Consider the following 19,182-nt stretch of genomic DNA (forward strand, 5'->3'; position numbering starts at 1 on the left):
ACAGATATGTCAACTTTCTCCTCTGAAATGTCACTGCTGTTTCTGTTAATGAGGTTGTACTTGTTGCATTACTACTGGGGAGTTGTATTTTGCACTGTTGCCCATACTGAGAACTCTGCTGACACTGCCATCACCAGAGCCATCTCAGTGAAAATGGCTATTTAAGATTTTCTTGAAAAGTTAATTTATCACAGACAAAGCTCTTCAAAGCCAGCATACAAATTATTAATCCCTCAATTTCTTTCCACTCATAGCTTGCCAAAATTGCATTCTCTTTGATGATACTAATTCATGGTAGTCCCAAGCTACATAGGGTTTAAAATACAGCTTTTTCTTTTCCAGTGTAAAAAATTCTTGCCCTTTTTTTTCATTTGTTTAGCTGAATAAACATTAAACTTTTAAATTTTGACAAGGAAGTAGATGTGGCTGTAGTCTGTGTCTGTGATCAAATCCAAATTGATTTTCAAATATTTTTTGTGTGCTTTAAAAGATGAGTGTGCGGGTGTGTGTGCAGGTGTGCATACAGGCATAGGGAGAGACTGTAGTCTTCTGATACACACCTGAGAGAAAATTGGCTGGATGGTAGTAGCTGAAAAATAATTTTTTAATACTGTAATTATGCCTTAGAGATTGAGTAGAACTCAAGTCCTACATGTATTTGTGACTGTGCTCTCTTTTCTGCTTATCTGATGTGACAGATGTGCTGAGATGATTACAGCTTGTTCTATAGGAGGAAAATACTAATTGCCCCAGACAATTAATACAATACAGAAGTCAGTCAATATTAAATACAGAATAAAAATTGCTAATTAATTTTAAATATATTTTATAGTTATATGAATTAGATTGGTTTTCGCAATCTGTTAATTACTGTCTTGCTAATCAAATGCTTTCCTATACAATGTTATTGATTTAGAGCCTTCAGTGACCCATTGACATTAATCTATCCCCAAATAATCTTATCATCAGTTCAGCAACAGAATATATAGAGAATGTTTTGAGAGATTGTTGTTGTTATTACTTGGGGAACAGTATTTTTCATATTTTTGACTACAAAGGAAATATGACATATTTTAGTGGTGACTCTGTGGTTTAATGAAAAAAGAAATTATCAACTTCTATTCTGTGCCCTTTATAGGCATTGCTCCTTAGGTTGACCAAACTCTTGTGAGTAGAGACAGGACTCGAGGAAACAGCATGAAACAGGGGAGGTTTACATTGGATATCAGGAAAAATTCTTCACCCAGAGCATGGTTGGGCACTGGCACAGGCTCCCCAGGGAAGTGGTCACAGCACCAAGCCTGACAGAGTTCAAGAAGTGTTTGGACAATGCTCTCAGGCACAGGGTGTGATTCTTGAAGTGTCCTGTGCAGGGCCAGGAATTGGACTTGGTGATTGTGATGGATTTCTTCCAGCTCAGGATATTCTATGATTCTATAAATATGTCACAACTTTTTTGAATAGACAATCTAGTATAGGAGGTCTTAAGATGCAAATGATTCATTTTTATGCTCATTCTTAAAGAGCAGTGATGTCAACATCACATTCCAGTAATATATTCCACATTTATTTTCTTTCACATGTTTTTCTAGTTGCAATGAAGTCTTTTCCTAGTTAGTTGAAGTTAGAAATAATTTTTGAAAGTGAGTTGCAGAAGACTGAGATTTGAGGGAAATGTTCCAAGGAGAAAGTTTTCCATTCTCCGACATGGCTCACAAACAGAAAGTATTTCAAAACTGTAATTTTAATCCATTTCTGTGGAATTGCCAATTTAAGATGTCAATTGTCATCTTGTCAGATCTGAGATGTATCCTTTAAGGGATGTTAATTACCTTTAGAGTTTTAAAATTGTTGTGTTGACTCAGCAGTAGGTGGTTGTGGCCTATTTTGTTGAAGGACACTACACTGTAGGTGTCTGTTTCTTCTTAAACTTGTACCTGATCTTGATCTTGCAGTGAGAGCTGCAGAAAAACAAGGAACACAAATTCTTTGCACATTTACCTTTCATAGTAGAGGAGTGCATTATAAGAACTTCATCTTTGGATTTCCTGCAACTGGTATGACTTATGATGTCTTGTAATATAATGAAAAGAAAATTTACCAGGAGAATGAGCTTGGTTTTTTAACTTAGGCAATTCTGATTTTACCAGATTTGTTAACACATGTAAGTTTTTTTAATTAGCTTGTGTATAGCGTAGATGCAGTTAGTCCACAATTACGTAAGCAAATATAAGAACTATTATATATTCTATTTGTGTTTCCTAGGGTGGGTGGGGGAAGTGTTAAATTGATTGTTGCATTTGAAACCGTGGTCTGTTCTGCCAGCAGCTGGAACGTGATCAATTAAATGGGGCATATGAAAGGCATTGCTGTTGCACATTGTTAAAGGAAAATTACAAGTAATATTGTAATACTGAGGTCTAAAGATATACTCTGGAAATGGCTGGATATAAATTTGACTCCATCAAAGCAAGGGCATTCAGTGCTGGATTATTAGCACATTATAGAAAAAATAATAGATTAATATCTTTCATTAATGCTAAGAAAATAATGACTTTTTTCGTAAGGATGAAATGTAACCTAATTAGAAGTAAACTTTCATTAATAAAAACCATGTGATCATGAAATTTCATTAGTCATCTGAAAATGAAACTGAAGTGTAATTTAATTTTTAGTTAAACTGTGGGGCAGGTTAGTTCATTTTCCCCACCTTATTGTTGTGTTTTCACTGCTACTTGTCTTACTATACACATTAGAAAACCTGAATCGTTACTGTGACTACTGACATCTCAGATTTTTCACAAGCTTCTAGTAAATCACGTAACATTTCTCCCCACATCTTGCAATTCTGAAATATTTCTACAGGAGGGCATTGAATGGAAAGTGGTAGCTTGTTTCCTACCCCAGTGCTCCCCAGGACCTTCTCTGAGCACCAGCAGCCGGGGTCACTGTCCTGCTCAGAGCCAGGGGCTGTGGCCATGGGGGGCAGGTACCCTAAGAGCAGGTTTCTGAGATTTCTGAGCTACTGCCAGCAGTGCTTGAGAACTGTGAGACAGAGAAGTCTCACTCACCCCCTAAGATCCCTAACAGCTGAAGAGGACTGGGCAACACACTCAACAACTTGATTTTTTGATAAGAAGTGTGGTCAAATCTTGTTAAGTCTGTTATTCTGACAACATTTTAATTAGCTCTCTTTAGTACCTTGTTCTGCTAGTTTTTTAAGTAATATGAACTAATTGAAAAGCAACTCGAGCATTTTACCTAATTCCTGAAAAATGACATATGAAAGCACAGTAGCTTAACAAAAACATTAGGTATAGCTGTTATGTACACACAGTTGTATTCTGTACTCATACTCGAAACATATGTGAGGGGGATGAGTTTGTGCCAGCCATTGTGCAAATGAAGTAGCAAAGGGTTTTGCAAAGAAGATTAGAGTTGGCTTCTCAAGTGGATTCAGAGTGCTTCAAAGGATGTATAGGAAGTGGGGCAGAAGACTTTCAATAGTGGCTCTCCAAATGACATCGGCATCTTTTTGCAAGGAGGAGTTTCATTTTAAGATCACTATGGAGTAAAGTACTTCCAGTTAACTGAGTGCAAACTAGTGCCACTTCACTTCAGAATAGCTGCCTCCAAAGATTTGCATGGGATTGCAAGGAAGAGGGGGTAGTTGTGTTTGAGGATTGCCTTGCCTTCCTGAGTTCTGAGCTGGGAAGCAGTGGAGCTGAGGGGAGGGAGACCTGTGTGACAGGAGGAGAGCTGTAAACCTCTGAGGAGGTGTCATGTAACCTCTCAACCGAGGGATCCTCTTATGCACTGACAAGCTGCTTCTCTCTTCTGCCTGCCTGGGGTGATGAACACTTTCCAGGGCTTACTTGGGAGTGACATGGTAACAGGATTTCATGATCTAGGAATGAATTTTTCCTTTGCTGCCCTAGTGGCTTGGGTAATGCATGCTTTGGGAGCTGGGGTGGGGGGGGAGGACGTGTGCGTTTTTGGTTTTTTTGGATTTTTTTTTGTTGTTTTTTTTTGTTTGTTTGTTTGTTTGTTTTTTTTTTTTTTTTTTTTTTTTGCATTTTTTTTTGCATTTTGCCTAAAGGATAGAAAATTGTAACAATGCCTTTTTTGTTTTTTCCTCTTTCACAGCTCTAAAGCTACATAATAAACATAGTGATTTCTGATTTTTTCAGCTTTCTTGTTATGAACTATTTTAGGAAAAATATCTTTTGTAGGAGTGAAGAAATTGTGTGAGAACAATAAAGTTCCACTTGCTGTTGCACACCTGTTCCCTGTGTTGGGATCACTAGTTACAATTGGGAAGGAATCATCAAGACCTTCTAGTGGTTGCAACAAACTGCAAAGAATATGAGGTCCGTAGTGGACAAATTACCAGCAGGTACTTTTGTTGTATAGAGCATCCTGTGGCAATTAGTTTCAGAATTTATTGAACATTGTGTGAAATGCCTTTTCCTTTGTTTTAAGCGTGTTTAAGTGGTATTTTCCTTTCTTGCCTCCCTTGTTTTGTAAATATCCTCTCTTTAGGCTTTGCACAGTTTTCAAACATTAGGAATATTTTTGAAGGTGTCAGTTATAGCTTCTGTTGTTTGTTTCCCTTCCAAATTTATTCCTCTTTAAAAACTACACCTTTTAGCATACTTACTGCTCCTTCTGCTACCTTTTCTTGTTACACTATGTGTTTGTGTAGGACAGCCGCAACAGCATTATTCAGATATTAGAAAAATGTTGAAAGTGTGAAATTTTTCTGTGAGAATGTTTATTTACATACTTGTTTGGACCATCTTTAAAAGACTTGTCTACTTGGAATTCATGCAACACTGTCATTAAAGCAGTAATCAAGAAAGAGCTCAACTTTGGAATTAATATTTAATTGCTTCTGTAGAACATTGCTCACGTATCATTTGTTGTGTTTCTTTGACAGGCACAGAATGGTTCCTTTATTTTTGTTGGGGAACCATGATAACAAACCTATAGTTAAGCATTCATGAGCACTTTTTCATTGCTTCCATCTGAGACAGCATTCAGATTTGCACTTTCTATTTTATTTGGTTTGTGTGTAAAGTCTAGCTTTTCAGTACTTAGGTACTTAGTGACTAGAAAGATTTGGGATATTTCTAGAAAGTAAAAGTAAATAAAAAGCATAGAGTATTTTCAATTGTTCTGTGAAGAAAATAAGGGTGGTAGACATGATGATAAAATGAAATGAACGAGATGCAATCGGATCCTGGAAACACAGAGGTGTTTCTCAGGTCCACTTAAGGATCCCACCTGGGTCCATCAGCTATGAGCCCTGGCTTCAGTGAAAGAATATACTCCCAGGAAACCAGGCAAGGAGAAATCTAAGCAGTCTGTGAGGTGAAAGTACTCCTTTACAGTCACCTTTGCATCTTCTAATTCACTGTGCCATTCTAGGTCAGCAAAATTTCAGCTCTATCTTACCCTATTATGCAAAAGAAACCTCTCAGTTTTGACCAAGTGAGGATAACAGTGGCTGAATATATACTGTAGGGAAAGTGCATTCTGTGGCTCAACACAAAGAACCAGCTGCATCTTGAGAACATTTTAGGGTAAGACTTCTAAGCAGAGGACAGATGAAACAGGCAGGCTGGATGGTTGAGGAGCTGCATGTGGGTTGTGTTGTGGGAAGGCTGTTTTCCTTTGGTCTGGAGAAAGTGTAATCTCTTCTGCAGTGGCAAGGGAGAATAAGTTACACCAACATTAAACGTATCCATTCTCTGTGTATCAAGCGGGAGTCTTGTCAGAGTGTTACATGACAAATGATGGGAAAATACAGAATTTTAGGAAATCAGTTTTTTGTGAAGAAGAATTTTAGTAAATGGGTAATAATAATATAATGATAGAATATAATAATATCATATAAATATATATAATATATAATAATACAGTATAAAAAGATAATAATAATATAGTAATAAAAGTAAATAATAAGCAGCACTAATAAGATGAGGGATGTAACTTGCCCTCTGGGAAACTCCTTCCAATCAGTGTCATGGGTGCAGAAAATTACCAACCTGGGATTCACAGCCTTAGACAATTCTTATGCTGTCTGTAGAACTAGTAAAGACTCTTGCTGTATTTACCATTTGAATTTGAAAAGTGTGAAGGGGTAGGATTTCCGAGTCCTGGAGGGTATTGTGCTACAAGTCTACTGTGGAGACTTTCATATTTGGAGGATGAATTGTTAGCTGAATTAATTGTCAGTAGCAGTGTAGGGGGAAGGGCAACATCTTCTCTTTTCCTACCTTGACTATGTATGATTTAGAAGTGATGTTCAGATTAGAAGGGTGACTCCTGCTGGTAGCATGACACAATGAATGAATCATATCTACCTTTCAACTATAATGGACAACAACTAGTTTGACTTTGACCTCATAACAAAAGGACTTTTTGTTGGACTTTGCTTGCACTGAAGAAGGAAGTAGTCCATCAAGAACACAATCTTGTTCTAATGGTTTTGGACTGCAGAGATTTTCCTGTCTTTTTTAGGGGGGTGGGGGGGTTTAGAAAAAACAAAAACTGTAAAAAATTACTTGTCACTTCAGTGGAGTCTGAATCAGATAAAGATTTAAAGAGAGAGAATGAAATAATCTTTCTCTGCAAATAGAAGAAAATATTTAGGGACTCACAGAGCAAGGAATTCCATCAGTACTATGGAGCTATTTTTATCTGTTGGGATTAGTCAATTTAACTTCAGACATAACCTGAATTTAAAATATTTACAATTAAAATTATAACAGTACTGTGTCTGTTTTCTTTGCAGGTTTGCTGGTCCTCTGATACATTTCAGAATGCCGCTGGTAAAAAGGAACATAGACCCCAGGCACTTGTGCCACACAGCTCTGCCCCGAGGTATCAAGAATGAGTTGGAATGTGTCACCAATATTTCCTTGGCAAATATAATCAGACAGCTGAGCAGCCTAAGTAAGTACATTGTCTTAATAGCTGTATTTAGAACTAATATATTTTACAGTCACAGTGTTTGAAGTATGAACACCTTTTCAATTTCTCAGTAGAAAATTGTCACTGGGTCTGGAATATGGTGCTTTTGTGGGTGGTGTCTAGCATGGATGACTGTGAAGGAAAACTAGGACCTTTTCTAGCAGCACATCTTAAAACACTTCATCCATATATTTCTGTTACCAGAGGAATATGACAGGAAATGATAGCTGGTAATTGATGAAGTCAGTAATTGCTAACCTTAGAGCAATTCTTGAGTAGGGAATATGACTTAATGAGAAATATATCACTGGTTGCTTAATTCTGTCTGCTTAAACCCTTGGTCATGTTGTGGTCATTAAGGAAAAAAGAGGAGTTGCCTTTTGAAATAGTATACCCAGAAATGTAATTATTATATGGTATTTAAAACAGTTAAAGATTTTTCTTCCTTCTTCTCCCTCTGTCAACAATTGTACTCTCGGTGCACTTGAGAGGAGTGAATACTTCTCGAGCTGTGAAACACTGAAGGAGTTTTGCTGAAAAGACTGATCTCTGGCTTGTTTCTTCTTTAAGTTACAGCAACTTAAAAAGTTGTTAGATGAACCAGCATGATCACATTTTGAATTTCCAATACAAGAAGTGCTTTTGAACCACTAGGACATCACTAAAACTACCAACACATTAAATATTCAAATGTACATCTAAAGTGTGAAAACTCTTTCAGTTCCATCATTTTTTTAGAGTCACAGGTGATGTAGCCTAATTTGTTGATTAGATTGATTTAATTATTGGTTTGATGATAATACTGTATGGTGTCTGTTGTGGCAGCCTTTCAAAAGCGTTAGGGTGCCATTAGGTGGAAGACTTAATTGAGGACATTGAATTATGGAATTGAGACAAGAATGCTTACAGCGCATAAATATGAACATTATTAATATGTTAATATTAGCATATTAATAATGTTCATTTTATTAATGAACAGCAGCAACAAAGGAAAATAACTATTTGAATACTTTTCACTGAACCAAGAGCATATCATATTAGGATGCAGTATATGATCACCATGTGTGGTTTTGCTTCATTCTGCCAAAAGCTCTTCCCAAACTAGCTTCTCATGTACTAGGTTCCACTTCCAAGTCACTTTTATTAATGTTTGTTGTATTATTTTATTTTAGTTTGCTTATTTTAAAAATTCTCACTTGATTATAAGCTTCATCTAGGGAGTTTGCTTTTGTAGGTGGCATGCCAAATATCTATTTGCCATTTTCATTTGGAAGTATTATTTGACCCTAAAAAACCCAACAGTAACTTCTAACTCAACAGCATGGTCTCGGATTCACTTACTGAGATTCAGGTGTCTTTGCTATGTTTTCTTAGTAAACAGATCTTATATCTGATGTTGTATGTACTGCTGCTTATGAGGAGGTCAGGATGAAGCAATACTAGAAAAGAAAGGACTCAATTAAGAAAGAAAAAAACAAATTAAGAATATCTGTTGAATGCTCGCACTTTTATTACATGGTTTGCCTAACATAGCACAGAGAAACACTTGCAAGAGAATGTAACCATAACTGTGTATACCTCCTCTTTGTAAAAGCAGTGTGCTTCTTCCCTGAAACATGCATTCATGTGTTTATACCAAGTTTTTGTCTGATACTGTGTGTGTTTTCAACAAAAACAAAGACCCAGACTTTTTTCCTGCAATTGAAATAGAACATGTTTTGCAAACTAGTCCTTATTTCTCAGCAGTACTAAAGACTCTTCTTTAAAAATGGGAATCATGTTACAAAGGTTTGGGTACTTGTGAAAGTATTTTGTTCCAGAATTCTTTTATCTTTTCTGCCTGTTTATGCTAGAAGCAATACAAATTCAAAAATATTCAGGAGTTCTGGAATAGGAATTTTGTGTCACATGCTTAAACCCAAATAACCAGTCTTCGCTTGGTGTGTCACTGTTAGGGGTGTACAGCAAAGTCTGCTGACATGCAGATAAATTTGAGTAGTTGCCTGTGAGTCACAGCCAGCAGGCATGGTTTTGCAGCAGTCCCCTGGCAACCAGCTTCTCTGCAGTCCTTCCCTTTTTGTTTTCCATGGATAATGTGTATGTTTGAGAATCAGCCTTTAAGTTGTAGACAAAATGAGCTTTACTCTGAGGGTGGAAACTGAGAGCTCTGGTAGGGTTTTGTTTCCTTTAAACTAAAGCTGCTTTTGCTTTTGCTGGTAAAGTTATGCAAAATTAAATGAATGGTCTTTGACCTGATTAACAATCAGTCATCTCTGTGTCTAAGATTTTTCATTTACTTACCTTCAAATAAAGGATCAATCTTCTGCCATTATGGTTATGATTCTCAGGACCAGGCAGTCTTAACCTTTCTTCTGACATGATGTGGAGAAAGAATGCTGTCATGGGCTTGGAGCCACCAGTACTCTAAACAATACCAAAAGTCATTATTGAGAAAAAAATAAGCATAGAATTTTGTCATGTGAGTCACTGGATCTCCATTTTTGGAGATATTAACAACTCAACTGGATTAGTCAAGCAGCTGGATCTAATTGGATCTGCTTTGCACAGGATATTGGACTAGATGACTTTTGGAGGTCTTTTAACCTGAACAAGATTGTATTTCTCTGATCTTGGATACATTTAAATAGGATATACAAGCAGAAACAATACCTTTGAAATGACAGGAATTCTGTTTTTCTGTGTTTCAGTATAAAATTTAAAGAGGTTTACATCACTAGGTCAGTGATAACTACCATGTGTCTCCATAAAAATTATCAAACCTTTCATAGTTTATTTGATGTGCTGCTTCTAATTGTTGAGTTTGAGAAATTTTTTGACCTTTAAAAGAAGTAGAGATCAAAGGACGAAATATTTATTTCTGCTTACAGTGATAGTCCTTGCCTTTATCCCTGAAGCATGAAAACATGTCAGTCTGTCATGATACACATACAAAATTGCCAGTAAGTAATTTTTCCCCTGTCTATTCCCAGTCTTCTCTTACTTCATAAAAGTATCTGTTTTCTGACAGCTTTTCTTAGCACTGTGGCAGAACAGAAACTCTCTGGACAACAGCAACAGCTGTCTTAGTTTCCTAGCCATTCTTCCCCGTATTTCTTTCTTTCTAACAGTATGAGCTTTGAGGAAGTGCTTACCTAGTGTTTGCAGCAATACTGCACATACATTAGCGCTCTCTATACGTTGGTGTATGTCAGGCCATAACATTCCCGCATATGTGAAACACAACTGATAGCATTGTGCAGCTGTGCCATTGTTAGAAGGCAGATAAATAGTTCTCTTGTGTGAATGTAGCCTCCTCATTTTGTTCACAGCTATTGACCAATCTTGTTTTTCCTTTTATTCAGCTGTTCCATGGAAACAGAATCTCCGTACCACATAAGAAACTTAACTGATGGGGTTTGTTCTCAGCCCCGGTCTCTGACACCTCCATCTAGGGAGGAAAACATTTCTCTTTTTGAGTATGTGCCTTTAATGAATATTTGTATTGCAGGCATTCAAACTAGGCCTTTTATCCAATCATAGCAAGATGTCATTCCTCATTTTTTCATTTACCTCTGCATAACCAAAGAGAATGCTGCATAATTCTGCTAAGCTGGAGTGCCTTATATGTTAGTGAAAACAATTTTCACTTAACATTGAACCTTTTGTAGCCTTTTCCCTCTTTCTCTCTTTTCTGTGTAGTATATCTATTTTTACCGTGTTCGTCTTATTCTTTCTTTTCCTTGCCCCTTATTTGTTAGTTTTCAGGAGTGAAAGCCTAACTTATTTTTTCTTCTCAGATGTGGTTACGTTTTCTTTCTTATTTTTTGCTTACCATGCCTTCCCCAAAAGCGTTCATCTTGTGAGAGACACTTTCCTCTTATATTGTGAGAAACACTTTTCAGCTCAGGAAAACCTTCAGTTTGTCATGACTTAAGGAATTAACATTCAGTAAGTGGGAAATATTTCTCCAGAAATACCTAGCTGCAAGGTGTTGGGACTGCAACTAATTTTTAGAACCAGGCCTCTTGAGCTCAAAGACCATCCTCTCTCTTCACCGTGTGTGAACATCTTTGGCACATGGTACGGTTCCCCATGCTGGAATTAAGTGTCTGCAGATCTGCAGCTAGAGCTTCAGTCAGTATTCCAGAGCCCCTGTGTTGCATCTTGCCCTGCCCATCCTCCTTCTCAGTGTGTTCAGGAAGACATTCATTGTGAATTTTCTTCATTAGTCACTCCTCTTTATTCATTATTATTACAGTTGCCAGGGAACACAAGTGTTCTTGCACACAAGGGGGTAAGGAAACGGATGGACTTGAAAACTGAAGGCTAACTCAGCTTGAGAGAACCCTAACCTCTCAAAATCTTCCATCTGATTTCTTGATGTTGTCTTTGCAGCAGTGGCAATGCAACGCTGTTTTGTGTCCATCCCGAATGGTAATGAGAGGATGAGCAAGGGGTTAGTAAAGTTTCATTGAAAGCAACTATGTGTTAGCAGAAAAAATCCCACCTGTCATTAATTCTTTGCCTACATAAAGCACTGAATTTGGGTTGTGTTGGAAATGAAAGGAAGAGCAAGACTTCCCTGTAAAATGATCATTAGCACTGCTGCTTTCCACATAAGTTCAGCTCTCAGCAGTCTCTTTCACAGATTTCTGAATACATAATGGTAATCTCAGCTAGTTTACTTGATAATATCCTCGGTGGGTGGTAACAAATAGTATCTCAGACTTCCATGGCTAAAGATTTTTGAAGGCTGACTTCTTCTTTTTGGATGTCAACAAGAGCCATCAGACCTGCTCTCGATAAGGCCTTTAACAAAGTTTATTTGATACTTTTGATGCCCTGGTTAGGTTGTCTGATAAACATCTGGTTCAATTTTCCTGGCTAAAGGAATCAAGTTGTCTCCTCAGTACTTTGATACTCCTACTATAATGCTTGTGGACTGCCCTCACATTTTCATAATGAAAGTTCCTAATTAGCATCAGTGCTATGTATTTAGTGTGTCATTTTTCAGAGCTTGCTCAGCCATAACCAAAGAAGTTCCCAAGGATCTACCAAGGTTCTTATCTCCAAGTTCAGTCTCCTAGCTTTTAGTCTGTTTTAGTCTGTTTCCTAATCACGTAGCTGTGAGATTGAAATGATCCTGATGAGAAATAAGCCCAGACATTCAAACTCAGATACATCTCAGTTTTTTCTAAAAAGTAAATTATGTAGTGAAGATCTGAAGCTGAATCAACAGGCTATGGATATGTTAAATTATATGTCAGAAATAATGAAGGAGGAAAAATGTATTAATAGACTTAGAATACCTCTCCTGTTTTGCTGTATAAAGGAGCCTTGGTTATATATTGCGAGTGGCTTATGTGGTAACTAATTATCCTGAGAGAATATTTTCTAATAAATACACTATATTGTGTAGAAAGGAACTATTCATTAGTGAATAATGTAATTTTGCACGGTGTAAGTATATTGGAAAGGGATTGGGCAGTGGGACATGACATGTTTTACAGCTACTCTTGTTCTGTATCTTTATTTTTTAGAAAATGTAGCGGACAAAAATATTGTATAGTGTGTGAACAGGAATGAAATAATAGAGATCAAGGAATAATAGTGTATAGGTGGGTAACAGACTAAATTCTAAGCTTATTCTTTGAGATGTTTTACCAATTTATGTATATTTTTTTAATTGCCAAACTTATATTTTTAAGCTATTGTTATTTTGGGGTTCATGTAATTCAATATATCAATTTACTATTTTAATATCAAATAGTATTAATGTTAATTTTAGTGACACAACTCTTTATTATACTTTGTACTTAATAATGTCACTATATATTTAATGTATTATGTATTTTTATAATTTAGTTCAATAACAAATGTGTTGGGTTAGATTTTAGGTTTCTAAACATTAAAATATGCAAACACACACACACACACCACTGAGCCCCAGAAGTCTGACAGATCACTTAAATCTAAGTTAATTTAAATCAATACTTCTGGCAAGATTGAACAATTGTCTTATTTTGAATATCCTGCTTGCTGCATCTTGCATTGGCCTGAGTTTTATCAGTCATCCTCTTGAATTTCACAGAATGATGCTGGTTTATGGCACTGAGCACTGTGTGTAGTGAATGTGTTTTTCCAGGTAGCTACATCAAATTCAGACCATGTTTCACAAAGGCTGCCAGTGCCATAACAGATCTGCAGGGTGCTGCTTCAGGCTGGGGTTTGGAACTCTTTTTCTTTAACAATGCAGAAGGATAGTAAAGAAGTGACTTCTTCCACAAGTCCTGGTTCTGGACTCATGTCCCACTCGTTGTCTGAGAGCCTGTAACTAAATCTGTTGGTAACTGATCTAGTGTTTCAAAATGATTAATTTAAATGGCCTTTCCTTAGGGTTTGCCAACAGATACAGCATTGAGAATGCCAGAGTTCAGGTGGATTTGAGGACTGCTAGTGTATGCCCTGATCCTTGCTATGGTTCTAAGAATTTGAACAATACAATAATAAAGTCTTTGAAGACATTTCTTTGTCACGCTTTATTTAATTAGACTGAAATACTGTCCAGAACCTGATGTGGACATTGTGGTTGACTTCAGTTCATCTGATATGTACCCAGTCCCTTAAAACAAGATAAAAAAACCCATTTCTTTTACATTAGTATGTTTTCATTTTAGTGTGTTGGATAATTAGCAATTACTCATTTGTGGATAAAAGACAGTGAGGTTGGACAAATGCTTAAGAAATTACAGGGGGAAATTAGGAGATAAAACAAATTAGAAGGAATATTTGGTGAAAGCAAAGCACTGAAAAACTGATCAGTATTTGTTTGTTTGTTTGGGTTTTTTTGACATTTTATAAGCCATTGTACACTTATTGCCATGGTAATGAATGGAAATGGAGTGGGTGATACATGTTTTGGTGGTTTTAATTTCAAAGAAATGAAGAAGGCAGTAAGCAGTATAATTTCTACTCTATTTTCATTTAGTAGCTACTAGCTACTGTTCTCTTTTCAGCTCATAGGTGTGTTTTAAAAGTCAGAAAAATAATTGTTCAAAAAGCCATCAAAGTACATGCATGTTATTGAGGGGAGGAAGGACAGAACATTGTTTCCAAGACATTTTATTTGTCTGTCACAAAAAAGGATATTGACTGACACCAGCGAGAGCTGCATTCCTGTATGCCTTTCTTACTGAAGGTTTAATTGTGATCAGAGCTCTTAGTTACATTAGAAAAAAGTTATGAAAAGAATAATAAGGTGAATAATAAATTCCTTAATTAAAACTGAATAATAATGTATCCTCTTATTTAATTTTTTTTAAGTGTTTTCTTAATAAAAATAAATGCCAAGCAGGTTTTGCAAATACAGTAAAATAAGCTTTTCACAGACATTGAATTAATTTGATTGCAGATGTTTATATTGTCGTTTAATTTAGTAGGCAAACAAGACCACTGATCTTTCTGATCTGCTATTATGTATCCAACTGTGAGCAGGATCTAAGGTGTTCATATTATAATTGTCATGGGGAACTGTAATTCTCTTTATTGTGCTGTGTGAAACAAGAGTAGAGTTTTTCAGCAGGCCCATAATATTGTAAATTTTCTGAAGTGTTAATGATACTTTGGAATATTCATTGTGTATAATGGAATTAATTTTGCATTCTTACTCTTCTGACATATTACCGATAAATTATGTGGAATGACTTCAGCTTTGTTTACTAGAGTGCTTTTCTCTCACACTTACTTATTTGAGTTTGTGACACTTTGTTCAGTATTATCACCTGTAATTGTGTCCTTTGTAATCCATTCAAAACTGAGGATAGACTCCTGTAGAATACACAGAGATGGCAACACAAATACCAGGTTATGTGTGTTATGTACGTATTTATACATTGACATATAGTGTTCTTTGGAATGGTAGTTGTACATTTCACAAAAAGCAAACATTTTGCTTTGCTAGAGGAAGCATTTGGTTAAATATACCACTGGCTAAAGAAAGAGACCACCAACACACAGGTAGGTGGAGACATCATGGTTGGCATACCACTTCAAACATGACAGGTTGTTTTAAATGTATTTCCTATTTGAGGATTAGTGTTCATAAGCATAGGCAAATTATTCTTTGCAGTATGTTTGTGGCTGTATGCAATGTATTGAAAAGATATCCAAGACAAATTATTTGTAATTGGAGCTCGTTAATGAGGCAGATGAATTTTAAGCTTGATGAAATGATACAGATAAAAATTTAGACTCAAAATACACATATAAAAGGGAAGTTACTGGATTTTAAAGCCCGGCTCCTAAATTAATTTTCTATTCTATACATGATATTTTATATTTTATTTTAATTTTAGCTTGTATGTCTCTGAATGTTATGTCAGTTATCTAATTAAAATTAATATTTCTGAACATATTATGTGAAATGCATTAAAATTTTAGTATCTGTGTATTAAAACTTCAACATTCTTATTCTTAGTGGATCACATTTTTAAGTAATTTTGCTTGCTTCAGGTACAGGTTAAAGAACATAAACTTTTCAGAGTTTCAAGACACATATTAGAAAGTCTTAGGTGAGTTGCCAGCTGAGAAGACTTTTACTAACTTACCATCTATATTTTTCTGTGGACTTGTGCTACAAGACAAAGGTTCTCAAAATGGGAGTGCCTTTGATCTGCTTCTTGCTGTGGCTATTAGCAGTTGCTCCAAGAATGAGAGAAAGACAGCATGTAGGATATTCCTACTAATCTCCCTGCTTCCAGCATTTTTCAGCCTGGAAGTCTCTGCAACCAGCTGAGGTTTGTCTGTATCTCCTAATGCTCAGTGTGTTTCTTTTTCATGACTTTGTATCATTGGCAAACTTTGATCTAATTTTTTTTTTCAAGTAATTTACACATATCTTAATTAACACAGATTCCAGCATAGCAAGTTAGTAAAACTCTCCTTTCCCAACTGCGAAGACTGGTGATTTATTCCTATGCCCTGTTTTCTACCTTTTGAGGAATTATTTATCTGTGCCACTTCTTTTGTATGCCCCATCTGTTAGGTTTTCCCCAATCGTTTGATTAGGGACTTTCTAAACCCTCCTGGAAATCTCAGTAGATCATACCTCTCTATGTGCTTCTAAACCATTCAGAATTTCCCTTTACAAAATCTATGCTGCCTCTTCTTCATGAATCATCCAGATGTCTGCTAATTCAGTTCTTCATAATTATATATACTAATTTGTATGGATGTCAGGCTTATGGGTCTGTAGCTCTCAAGCTCTCAAGATGTTCCATGAAAAAAAATTTGAACCTTGTTGTTGTGTGTTTCAGTGTGTACAAATACAACTGTTCCTAATATTTGCTGGTCATTTCATTCCTTTAGTTTTGTAATTTTTATATAGTCCCTTCAGTTTCTTTGAGCCTCCCACAATGAGTTCTGGCATCAGGGTCTGTCCAGTTCCCTTCAGCGGACACCAGTGGAAGGTGTTAAATTAGCTTGTCCACAGGGGTCTTGTCTTCTCTGTATTCCTTCATATTTTCATTGCCAGTCAGCTCTGCAGACTCCCTGGCAGGCTTTCTTATCCCTTATGTCTTTGAAGGAATATTTATTGTTAGTTTGCTAGTTGTTCCTCTTCTATTTTCTTCTTCTGTACATTTGTTCTGATACCATCTTTTATATTCCATTGTGTATAGTCATGCTGGTTTTCTATTGCTGTTACCTAAGTCTTAATAAATGGTATGTGCTGGCCTTGTGTTTACTACACAGCATCTTTAAGTAGTTTCCACAGTACCTGTAGGGATTTAATTTTTGTTCTTTTGATGTGTTTATATAAAAATGTCCTCATTTTTATGTATACTTCCAGATGTATTGCTCACCAAAGGCGGAATTTCCACAGCTATCCTTTTCTTTTATACCTGTCAGGACTTGAGTGCAAAGCAGGTAGTTAGAAATTTGTGAGAATTATACTTCCAAAACCAACATAAGTGCACAAACATGAATTACATATGCACAGTATCATAGAAAGTTTTGAAAGCTATCACATTGTATTTCAGAAGTGTGGCTGCACATTCTGCTGTGTAGTCTGGTGGGGTTTTTCCAGTGACATTGGCAGACTACTCACATGGAGTCTTGAGAGCATTAGAAGCAGTATGTGGAATACTCTCTAGAAGAGTAACTCATTACTGATCCTTTTCTCATAATATTTGAATCTCCTGCTCTTTTGTGCTAAAAATATGATGTTCATTGATGTGAACAAAGGAGATTTTTTTGGTTGTTTGGATTTTTTTTTTTACTTCAGTGTAAATGGGTCAGTTACTAGAATTTTGAGCCTTCAAAGTAGGATTGTTTTAGTGTGTATTTTTGAATAGGCTGGTTCTAATTTATCTAGATGTGAATATTAGATTTTCCTTTATTTTAAAGTTCTCTGTACAGCAGGAGTGGAAGCTGTGCTTCATTTTGAGAACAGTGTTGAGGTAAATTTAAAGATCAGTTATCACTCAGACAGGAGCAGCTTCAGATGCTGGAAGTCACCATTTAAGAAACACCCAAGAAGCTGTGCAGTTCCATGCATATCAGCATAGTTAAATGTTATGGCAGCTGAATATCTGTCCTGTAATGTATTAAATAATTTCATTTCTGATAAATAAGTTGCATATTAAGTATTTAACTTCTATTTGCTTTTCTAAAGGACTCTTAATGGGCTCAGTAAGTACAGGTTGTTACAAGTGATACTCGTGCATCTTAGAATTACTTAATTAAAACAGTAAGAAATCATTTGCCTGTCTTGTGGTATGCTTGAATTTTTTTTTTTCCCCATGTTTCAGGTAAATATGCTGAAGACATATTTGGTGAACTTTTCAATGAAGCACACAGTTTCTCATTTAGAGTCAACTCCTTACAAGAGCGTGTAGATCGCTTGTCTGTCAGTGTTACACAACTCGATCCAAAGGAAGAGGAATGTAAGTTACCTCCTGCAGGGAGGATTTCTTATTTTGTCACTCAGACAGTACTGATAGGTGAAATGGCAATAATAGTTTAAATCATATTTATAAGAACACACAGCAAAGCATCATAAGAAAGGTCCATTTCTATTTCTGCTACAGGTTTCATTTATAGCCTTGTGCAGCTTTCTGAGCTCAGCGTTTTCATGGTTACTAAATGATACTAATAATTTACATAAAAATGGCTACAGGAGTATCTGTCACTTCAGTTGTGCTATGTATTTGGAATATTAATAATATTATGTAATATTTTGTGAATGCTTGGAGATTTTTTTTAACCTTTCTCATGGAATGTAAACATTTGTGCAAGTAGGGTTTTTACATTTAACTTGTACCATCTTACTTTCTGTATGACATTACAGTTGTATAGCTTCATTTACTGCTGCTGTATAATCTCTTGGACTCTTTCTAAATAACTTTAAGTATTGTAAATATTGGTTAGCACTGAGAAAACAAGTACTCTCAAAACTCATCAGCTCATGCCTATAAGATAGAATTTGTATGAAATTTTAAAGGATGCCTAGGCTTTGTTTGACCACATAATGCATAAGTGCTGTGAAGCTCTTTTGCCTTCTTCAATATCTATTGGTCACAGGTGGAACTGTGAAAAATCTTGCAACCCCAAACAATTGAGGGTGTTCTAAAGTATGTAGTTAAGACCTAGAAAGTAGAGGAACATCCCATCATGAAAAATAACTTCAGATTGCTTGTGGGATCCAATTTCAAACTGTAGAAAGCTGTTTCAGTTTTGAATGTCTAGATATAATAATTGTGCATTATCACATTGTGTGATTACAATTGTGTATACAGAAATAATGAAGTCAGAGTGGTCTTCAGGTTGCCTTTGGTTATAGATGTCAAAATTTCACTAGTAGCAAAATTAAGCAAAGGAAAGTTTTGATTCTGTATTTCTCATGACATTAATTTTAAAACAGGTTTTGAAAGACAGCTGCTCACAGCTAGTAGCAGATTTTCACAAAATCATGAATTGCCTAGGGGAATTCTTACATTAATGGGATTTTCCAAGTCTCTTGATAACTGAGCATAAATCACCCCTGTACACATCTTTTTCTGATTGTTGTGGTTTAACCTGGCAGGCAGTTAAACACCACACATCCACTTGCTCGCCCCTGCTCCACAGTGGAAGGAGGGAGATAATCAGGGGAAAAAAAATTGTAAAATTTGTGAGTTGAGATAAAGACATTTTAATAGGACAGAA

At 36.1% G+C, this 19,182-nt stretch overlaps 1 protein-coding gene across 6 annotated transcripts in view; it reads left to right on the forward strand.

The window, feature by feature from the left end:
• The window catches only part of WASF1 (WASP family member 1), an 86,865-nt gene that overhangs the window by 51,362 nt on the left and 16,321 nt on the right, over nucleotides 1-19,182 (forward strand). For 4 of the 6 annotated variants that reach the window (XM_053973074.1, XM_053973070.1, XM_053973072.1 and 1 more), the window contains exons 2-3: nucleotides 6,800-6,960; nucleotides 17,787-17,921. In XM_053973074.1, coding sequence (XP_053829049.1) covers nucleotides 6,828-6,960; nucleotides 17,787-17,921 — 268 coding nt within the window. In that variant the 5' untranslated portion in view covers nucleotides 6,800-6,827. Of the gene's footprint in view, nucleotides 1-4,232; nucleotides 4,397-6,799; nucleotides 6,961-17,786; nucleotides 17,922-19,182 lie in introns of all 6 variants that reach the window. The other 2 variants (XM_053973071.1, XM_053973073.1) reach the window with 1 other exon arrangement.

The sequence above is a fragment of the Vidua macroura genome, chromosome 3 (assembly GCF_024509145.1).
Source record: "Vidua macroura isolate BioBank_ID:100142 chromosome 3, ASM2450914v1, whole genome shotgun sequence".
NCBI lineage: Eukaryota > Metazoa > Chordata > Aves > Passeriformes > Viduidae > Vidua > Vidua macroura.